The sequence below is a fragment of the Colossoma macropomum genome, unplaced genomic scaffold (genome assembly GCF_904425465.1).
Source record: "Colossoma macropomum unplaced genomic scaffold, Colossoma_macropomum, whole genome shotgun sequence".
Taxonomy (NCBI): Eukaryota; Metazoa; Chordata; class Actinopteri; order Characiformes; family Serrasalmidae; genus Colossoma; species Colossoma macropomum.
In genome coordinates, this window is record NW_023494784.1 from 32,463,324 (window position 1) to 32,472,990 (window position 9,667).

Consider the following 9,667-nt stretch of genomic DNA (forward strand, 5'->3'; position numbering starts at 1 on the left):
AGAAGTGAGAACTGCATCTTTCTTGGTCATATGCTTTGTGTTAACCCATACAGACCCTAGAATGCAGTGGGAGATGTCTCCTTCCCACTTTTTGAAATAATGTGAGATAAATCTGGGGGGTCACAAAAGGTATGAAGTCTAGATGACATATTTTTGTGGCTTTTCGATAATTTCTCCCACACCAATCGTATCGCATTGTCACTAAGCTAAAACAGAGCTGTGTAAATGCTGCACACACAAATTGAGCTGTAGCGCACTCGGCTAGCCTAACAACTAATCCCACTAGCTATTACCTCTTGCAACAATATGTGATCACTGTCTCTACATTTGGAGCACTGGTTTGTCAGAAAAGGTGAGCAATGTGTTTTCCAGGGCAGCTGGAAGCTTGAAACTCAAACTAAAATTTTGGAGGATCATGGTTCAAAAGGTCTGAGAACAGTGTAGCGGCACTGTCTCAACAGTCCCAGCCCTGCCTTAATGAATTCAATTCTTTGCAACACAACTTTAACTGAAGAGCCAAATGGTTCCCAGGGCCGTATTGTGCCGTTCCACACAGGTGCAGACCTGTGAGACTGGTTACGGTTTCTCTTACCATCTGCAGTGCTGCTAAATCAGAACCAAGAAATACTGAAGAAAACTACACACAACAGTGGTTCGGCAACAGCTAACATGCTAAATGCTACAGAACATGTTCGATTCCAACTGTCACTCCAACACCAGCCACCTGATTTTCTTAATCCTCTAAATGAGTGTTATTATACCAAGCCTGTACTGCAGAGGGTGAAACCTTTACTCTGCTAACTAATGTTAGAAATTTGGCAGGAACAAAATCTTCAGATTCTTTTGACTTTTATTGACTTGCATGCAGAGAATCATGCACAGGCACAGCATGGTTATCAGTCTGTCACCAGTTTCATGATTACATGTTCTTAAGTGTTTTAAACATAGTTACTGGGGGTCAGGGGAGGACGCAAAGAGGGAGGGGAAGTAGGTACACTTTCCTCGGCCAAAGTACAATGAGTGTCAGTCGATAGGGATATCATAGCTTACCAAATTAGCTAGCTGGCTCCAGAAGCTAAGGGACACAAAGCTGTTTATAACAGAAAACCCATCCGCTTGATTATGGGAACAGAAGCTAACAGATTTTAATTGACTCATCTGTGTATTGCATTGGGAGAGTTTTTTGGGTAATTCTGTGACTGTAGTTAGATGTCTGTATGCCCCATTTTTCTACAGGACTGCATCTGAACATGTGACATGTGATGAAAATGTTATTATTTCATTATCTAGCTAACTCCAGAACACATGTATATAAACTTCACTTTGCAGGCTATAATACATTATACATCAGTTACTTCCTACATCACAATCTGATTGGGTAAAAGCATTTTTACTGTAAGCATTAGAATAACTGTATCATTCGGCTCAGTACCGGTTGCTTAGTAATGTTCTCACTATTGCAGCAAATGTGAATTGCACGCCACCCTGTATAGTGGCAAGATGTGAATACGTTATTGCCTGGCAAACCACCCATCAGACGAACTCAAACAAACATCTCAAAGGAAGTTTTTAACTGATTATTTCATGATTCAAGAAAACCTGAAAAACATATAAGCTGTTATTTGATATTCTACAGTAATTGCATGGCAAGAAATGGCCTACAATTATAGGTAGCACATTTTAAGATCAGAGCAATGCAGGTCAAAGTTAAGCACATCTTAACTTTGTCCAGAGGCTGCAGCATTCCATGGCATTGCACCACGTAGCTCCGCTAAGGGCAACAAAAATGACTCCATTAAAAGTGAATGGACGAGACACTAAAACCTTTTTGCTGTGTGAAAGTACCTTTATGCTGCAGCTGTGACTAAGTTTCTAGGTTAGCACATACAAAAACAGAAAATGGATACATTAGATAACTTCTATAAGACAACATTTGATTCTGAACCTGTTGTTGCATCTATTTTTATGGCTTTATTTTTTCCGTTTATCAAGTCAGTAGATACAGTGCTTGAAAGAAACTTCGGCGGGACTGCATCTTTTTAGGATGAGGCACTAATAACCTTTATTAATATTCATAATAACATTTAAAATAATTCATTAATATTTCTCTTAAAGTGCTTACTTTATAATGGATACAGAACTGTCTGTCAAAGCACAACCATACCATCTTTTGACCCTAGGTAATCCCTGGGATACTGGATCTGTACATCCTTTAGAACGGAAACTTCTGAATCCTGAAACTTTTCAATGCAGCACTGGAGAATATTATACAATTTTCACATGTCTTGTTAAAATATTCTCCCCCCTCCCTTAAAGAGTCTGTTTATCCCTCTAAGTGCCTATCTCTTGTTCTCTGCTTTGTAGAGCTTAGGGCTGTGGTGTTTGGGGGGAAGTTTTCTGGGAAGAGCACACTGATCAACACTGTGTTTGGAAAAGACTTGCTTCCAGCTAAGAAGAGGACTGCTCAGTGTAAGAAACTACAGGGAAGTGTGTGTGGAAGAGATCTGATGTTGGTTGACACTCCAGGCTGGTGGAAGCATTTTCCACTGAGTGACACTGCAGAATTTCTGAAACAGGAGCTTGTTCAAGGAGTTTCTTTGTGCCATCCAGGACCCCATGTGGTCTTACTGGTCATCGAGATTGACATTCCATTCGCAGAGAAACACAGGAAAGCTGCAAAGGATCACCTTGAACTCCTTGGTGACCAGATCTGGACACACACTCTTGTGCTGTTCACTAGAGGCCGCTCTCTGGGGTGCAAAACTATAGAAGAACACATTAAAGATGAGGGGGAAGCTTTACAGTGGTTGATAGAAAAATGTGGGAATAGATATCATGTCTTTGACAATACAGGCTTAAATAATACATCTCAGGTGATGCAGCTGCTGGAAAAGATTGAAGATATAGTGCAAAGAAACAATGGCGCTTATTTCCAAATTGAGGCAAAAATACTGGAGAAGCCTGGAGAGTGGAAGAAGACTGTGATGACCAAAGCACAATCCAGAGTGTTAAAGCTACAAGACCAAAAGACACACCTTCACAAAAAAGGTAAGTTAAGTTTCTCTTACTGTTTCCAAAATATATAAACTACAGTTTGTTATTCTCTTTATAATTTTGTACCATGTTTCCTCAGAGCTGAGAATTACATTGCTGGGTTGGGTGATTGCTGGGAAGAGTTCAGCTGGGAACACCATCCTTAACAGAAATGTGTTTGCTAATGATCACAGTACTCTTAAATGTCAAAGTGGATGTGGTGAAGTGGATGGAAGACCAGTAACTGTGCTTGATACACCCAGCTGGTTTAAGTACTTTCCCTCACAATACACTCCAGCATGGATAAAGTCTGAAATTATGAAGAGTGTAAGTCAGACTGTCACCTCCCCACACTGTATACTTCTAGTGATTCCTGCAGACACGTCATTCAAAGAGAAACAGAAAAGGGTCATTGAAGAGAATATGAGCTTCCTTGGGGAGCAAGTGTGGAGACACACCATTGTGCTTTTCACATGGGGTGACATACTTGGAGACTTGACCATAGAGCAGCACATTGAGAGTGAAGGTGAAGCCCTCCAGTGGGTGGTTGAGAAATGTGAGAACAGATATCACGTCTTCAACAATGAAGAGAGGGAGAATCATGTTCAGGTTACAGAGCTGTTTCAGAAGATTGATGAGATGGTGGCTCGAAACAGTTTTTTCGAGCTGAATACTGAGACATTTAGTGGAATTTATGTGAGGCAAAATAAAGTGGACACACAAGCAAACACCAGTGATACAGAGAGTAATTTACAGGAAATTGTCCAATTTGTAAGTGAAGAATGGAGAAGACGGGACAAGAACCTTCTAAAAAGGGTTTCAGATGTGAAGAAAAACATAAAGGCTGCACTCCCCAGAAGGAGAGATAGAAGTATGGATTCCCTTCCTGATTGTGAGTTTCTTTATATTAGACATTGTCCTTTAGCTGTTAAATCTTTTAGTGTTACAATAAAAATAACATAAAATATTCTCTGCAGTCAGTGGGGCAAGTTTAAACACTGAGACAGATGATCACAGTGATGAAGAAGACTCTCAAACAGAGCTGGAGTCTGGCAGTGAGTAAATCAGTCCACTTTTACAGTTTGTTGTATTGTAAAGTTTTGCTAATTACATTGTCCAAGAATTTTCAGAATTGTGTTGTATTCAACCTGGTTTTATGTAATACAAGAAAATCATGGTGCAACCAAATATCACTGTGTCTCTATGTCTATATGCAGATGTAGAAACAGTTCAGGATGAGGCTAAAAGCACCATGAAACTCCAGGATCAGATAAAAGAGCTGTTTGATCGGGAGTGGAGCAGACGAGAAGAGGCATTAATGGGAAGATTTCTGGAAATGTTGAGCGAGCGCAGATATGGTGAGCAACAGATCTTCAACTGTAAATTAGTCAATACAGTATTTTCACTTAAATTATTATTGTTAGCATTGTACAATAAGTATGTAATAGAAATATGATTGCCAGCCCGTTGTTTCATTTGTACCTCATATGTTCTGACATCTGTGTCATTCATTTTTCTACAGAGGTGCTGTCAGAGCCAACCGAAGAAGACAAAGAAAGATCCAACCAGAAAGTCTTTGACTGATTTCAGTGGTGCTCTGAAGGATATGCATCAGCTGCAGGCAGAAATCAGTCAGACACATGATGTCCTCATAAAAGTTTTGAGGACATTTTTAGCTAACAGAATAATGAGTCACTAATGCTATGATGAAACATGTAATCAGCAATGCAGTACATTGAGTTTCTGTAATTTAATATCTAGACTAAATAATAACTCTACAGATCACTCACTTAAAAGGAGTTGCTGAAGGCTTCAAAAAATGTAGACAAGGCAATCATGAGTTATGCACTGGCAACTGAATAAAGTACATTTTCACTCTGAGAGTAGCAAACGTGACCTGTTCTGCAAAGAGAAAGAAAAAGAAGTCTGGCTCCTCTGGAGATTTTGTTTGCTAAAGAAAAATGAAAGAATGCTGATTTGTAATTTTTGTTCCTCAAATTGTAAAAGTATCCTGAGAGAGATTACTTTTCTTTCTTCTCTGTACATTGTGTACTTACATTTTTGGAGTAATGTAAAGAAACTATATGTCCAAACATATGGAGACATCCATTGTTCTTAGTGAATTTACCTACTTTAAGGTGCACATATTCAGAATACAGAAATTAAATATCTGTATTTAGTCCAGGTTACATTTTGTAAGGGAAGTATTCAGAATACAGTTACTTTTTGCATTTTTAGAATATTTTTAAAAGACGTAACAGCTAATTAAAAATAAATCATCAAAAGAAACCATCAATGCCTGTTTATTAAGTATTTTAACACCAGCACACAACATGGTCATTAGATAAATTCTAGAGAGAACCTCAATTAATGGCTTCTTTACAAACACTGAAGTTCCTGCTAAAGCCTTAGTTGACTGATAAATCTATGTGATGAGTCAGTTATTCATCTCAGCGTTTCTAAACACCTTTGAGGGACAATCAAACTAATAATCTCCTCAATAGTGGACATGTGTGTGAGTGATAAGTTTAGCATCAGTGTAGTACTAAACTCCTGCTTGGAGATTGGGGGAGCTGCAGTAGACTGAAGCAGGCAATGACAGAGAAATTAAAAAAGCTAAGAACTTCAGAACTTAATATACATGATAAGCACATTTGTACATTAAAAATTTTAACAGAAAAATCGCTTGAAGAAAACTACCAACCAGTAACAGTGAGTAACAGTGTAAATTAAGTCAAAATTGCAGCACAGTATTTCCCACATTTCTCATCAATATGTGTTCTAAATGTATTCTAAATATGTTACTTTTTATATATTGTAACAGAATACTCAATTCTGTTATAATACAAAATTACTGAATTCATTTAGGACAGCGTATTCAGTATTTAGCCATCACTGCTTTTTCAAAGTATTTTGCCAAACTCTGTTTATCCCATATTCATTTGTTATTTATATAACTTGCTTGCTGTTTTATCTGTGAGGACAGGGGGCCTGATTTTTCTTACCTTGCCTCCTGCATGCCCCCTGCTGCTGTGGACAATGAGGTTTCCCATCAGACCACCCTAACACAGAAAGAAAACAAAACATACCTGTGACTCTGAAATGACAATTCATTATAAATCATTACACACTAAAGAGAGAGTTAACTCTAGATAATTTCATGTTTTTTTTTAATTGCTGATAGAATAAGTAGAATGCAGAAAAATACGTATTTGAAGAAGTAAAGTAAAGAATGAACCAACATATTTCACAGGTGGTGAGTATCAGCTAACATCAGCAGATGTATTAACACGAGAGCAAAAGCAATCAGAGAGGAGTGAGGCGAGATACCACAAAAGCAGGTATTCCCAAAGCGTGTGATGAGTTTTTGTTGTTAAACTCCACTGATTTTGTAAAATTACTTAATCATTCAATTGTTTAGATGTGAACAAAATCATTTAGAGTGGTTTGGTGTGAAATGTGCCTTTCTAGAGAAATTTACTCCAAATTGTTTACCATTATAGTACTAGGAACCAGACGTCCATATGTCTACTCTACAAATATTACCATTTTATCTGCTATCCAAAATGACTAGTGAACATACATGTGTCGAATAAGGTTTTATATGTCACGCTGATAATGGTAAAATACACCAAACCACTTTGAATGATTTTGTTCACATCTAAACCATTGAATGATAGTCATTTTGCAAAATCGGTGGAGTTGCCCTTTAACCAGTGTAACTAATTGATTATATAACTGTTTTTGTAAGCGACTAAATCTGCTTTCCTCAAAAAACTGATTATGTTGATTATGAAGACATGCCCGCAGGGTTCATTGGTGGAATGGAGAAGCTTGAGCATCCTAAAGCTCCACTCAGGAATCATCTGACCTGAATATGGTGAAATGAAAAGATCTAATACAGACATGAGAAAATCAAAAATATATGAGAAACAGACATGAGATGTGCTAAAGATGCAGTTTGATGTATTTAAGTTATAAATAGCATCACTGACCAGAAATAACTGAAGCCACTTCATTGTCCAGGAAGACTGTTTGTCTATGACAAGACCTGAAGGCTAAAAGTAGATCACTGACATAAGTAGAGTACATTTTTGCCCTTTATTAAAAATATATAAATATAAATCCAAATATACAATTCTTCAAATTAATAAGAAGCTAGGCATTACCAATGAAAGTTTAAAGGTATTTTTTAAAGCTGTGGCTACAAATTTCAGTTCTTTTTGGTGGTGTTTGCAGTTATGCAACACAGAGAATAAAACATTTTGATCATTTTACCACACATTTCACATTGAAATTTACAGTAAAAAATGTAAATATCTCATTTTAATACAGATGATGCCAAACCTTTTTACTGCAGGATGTCCAAAAACTCCCACAGTGTTTAGTGAACAACAGGTACCTTTAGAACTGAATCACTTTAGAAACTGAATGATTTGAAAGTGGTGATTTCTGTTGATGTCTCACATCTATGTAGTCTCTATCACAGTATGTAGGTGCAGCTTGCCTGACAGTGAAGGAAATATTTTAGGCAATAAATGTCAGGTTTTAGCTTTAACATCATTTTTGTGCTTGTGCTATATTTCTCATGTAGATTTTAGGCTTTGTGTTCGAACTCTTGGTGCGACATCATAACAGAAAAAATGAATGTGTCTTAATATAACAAACTGGGCACACAAACTCTTGTATGTATGTACAAGAAACTCAGTATTACCAAATATTAGTATATTAATTACTCAATTCAGAAGAGCTGTAAACCTGGAAAACTTTCCATTTAAATGACCCTCCACATTTGTTAAAGAGACAACAAACACACACATGCTTCATTATTAACAACATTCAGTCCTACTCAGCACTGTCTCTTGGGTGTTTGTGGACAAACTGGATTTACTTCCAGTGAAGGATTCACAAAAAATAGAAACATCACAGAGAATGAAAATAGGTATTTTTGTTTAAATGGTGCCATTAACTCTCAAATGATTTATTTTTTCCAATATGTTAAACTTCACTTCGGAATTGTGCAGTAAAATTTGCAGAAAAGAATGTCATATTTAAGTTTGGTCATATTTAAGAATGTGTTTTTGTTTTTTTGTTGTTGTTTGAATCATGCAAAAAAGTATTTATATCTGTCAGCATTTTTTATTTCAGTGCAACAAGAAAATCCAGAAAACAGTCCCTAAGTTGGCTTGAGTTAAAATAAACAGTATTTTTATTTGTCCATTAGATTTTAAGAAATATAAAGTAAATACAGAATAAAACAATAAAAAAAGCAAAAACATGATTCATACTTTTATTCAAGAAAAACATAGATAGAATAACTAAAAAAACTGTTTAGAATAATAAAATATAATACAAGCAGGTTTTCCCTCATGTTTAAAATATTAGTTATAAATAAATAACAAAATAAAAAATGATTTATTTATGTAGCGCTTTTCATTTTAGTCACAAAACCTCAAAGTGCTTTACTCAGGAATTTAAGTAAACATTGGAGAACTACTTGTCATATTTATTTATTGTAAAGAGCTTTTCTTGTTAAAGGTGCTAATTCTGCATTGGGTGTGTGTTTTTACACATCGGAAAACTGAAAAAAGAAAATGTTTACAGCACTTCCACAGAAAAATAGAGAGTGAAGTGAGGACAGACTTTTGATTCTTCATCCAGCGTGGGTCACTGCAGGAATTGCCTCTGACATGCTGAGAAGACATAAACTCATCAGACACAAGAACAGCTACTTTATGCTTTATCTCATAATTGTTTGTTACTACATAACTTGTTATTTTTTATATTTCTAATCTCTAGCAGGTATCTCACTGTAAAAGCTTCAGCAGTGTTTGGGGTGTCTGGTGGTCTCACCTTGCTCTTTCTTTGCTTCTTCTAGCAGTGCTTGCCATGATGACCATGGTGACCATGATGATGCCCATGATGGTGTCCATGTTCATGGTGATGGCCGTGATGATGCCCGTGGTGATGTCCGTGGCCATGATGATGATCAAAGGGGGCAGAAACCCCATGTCCATACCCTCCATGAGGCCCTGGGCCCATTGGTGGATAGCAGGGCCCCCCTGGTGGTGGGGGTGGGTATGGCATGTTGTTGTAAGGACTTCCCCAAGCCCCTGGCTGCTGATGTCTGTAAGGGTCCATAGTGATCCTATCCTAAAACACAAAGAGATGAGAACATACTTGTTACTCTAATGTAATAATTACACACTAAAAAGATTACAAAAGTGGTGACACACCTTCTACATTCAGACCTACAGAATGTACATTTTTACAGTCTACATCATCACTAGGCCATAGGTATATCTACATTTATTTTAATAGCATAAATGTAAAGCCCAAACTTTAGATATTTCTGTTGTGGTTTGTTCCAATAAATGGGAAAAGCTGAATATTCCAAGTAGTGTGATTCGGCATGGAATGAACTTAAACCTCTCACGCTTTAAGTGACCAGGTGACTACTGATTAACATCAAAGAATGTGAAAATGAAAAAGTGACAAGAATCAAGCGCAAAAGAGAGATGAAGAAGACTACAAATTAAAATCAGACATTTTCAATGTAATGCTTAATTCTACTATAAGCTTCTGCTCCTCCTGAACCTGCTACTTAGTTGCAGATTAGTAATTACATAATTAC

General features: G+C 36.9%; 1 protein-coding gene across 1 annotated transcript in view; it reads left to right on the top strand.

The window, feature by feature from the left end:
* Positions 1-5,230, top strand: part of LOC118810778 — a 28,016-nt gene extending 22,786 nt beyond the window's left edge. The window contains exons 9-13 of the mRNA XM_036574829.1: positions 2,365-3,048; positions 3,134-3,925; positions 4,011-4,088; positions 4,251-4,391; positions 4,556-5,230. Of these exons, the coding sequence (XP_036430722.1) occupies positions 2,365-3,048; positions 3,134-3,925; positions 4,011-4,088; positions 4,251-4,391; positions 4,556-4,617 (1,757 nt within the window). The 3' untranslated portion in view covers positions 4,618-5,230. The remainder of the gene's footprint in view (positions 1-2,364; positions 3,049-3,133; positions 3,926-4,010; positions 4,089-4,250; positions 4,392-4,555) is intronic.
* Positions 5,231-9,667: the final 4,437 nt, after the last annotated feature.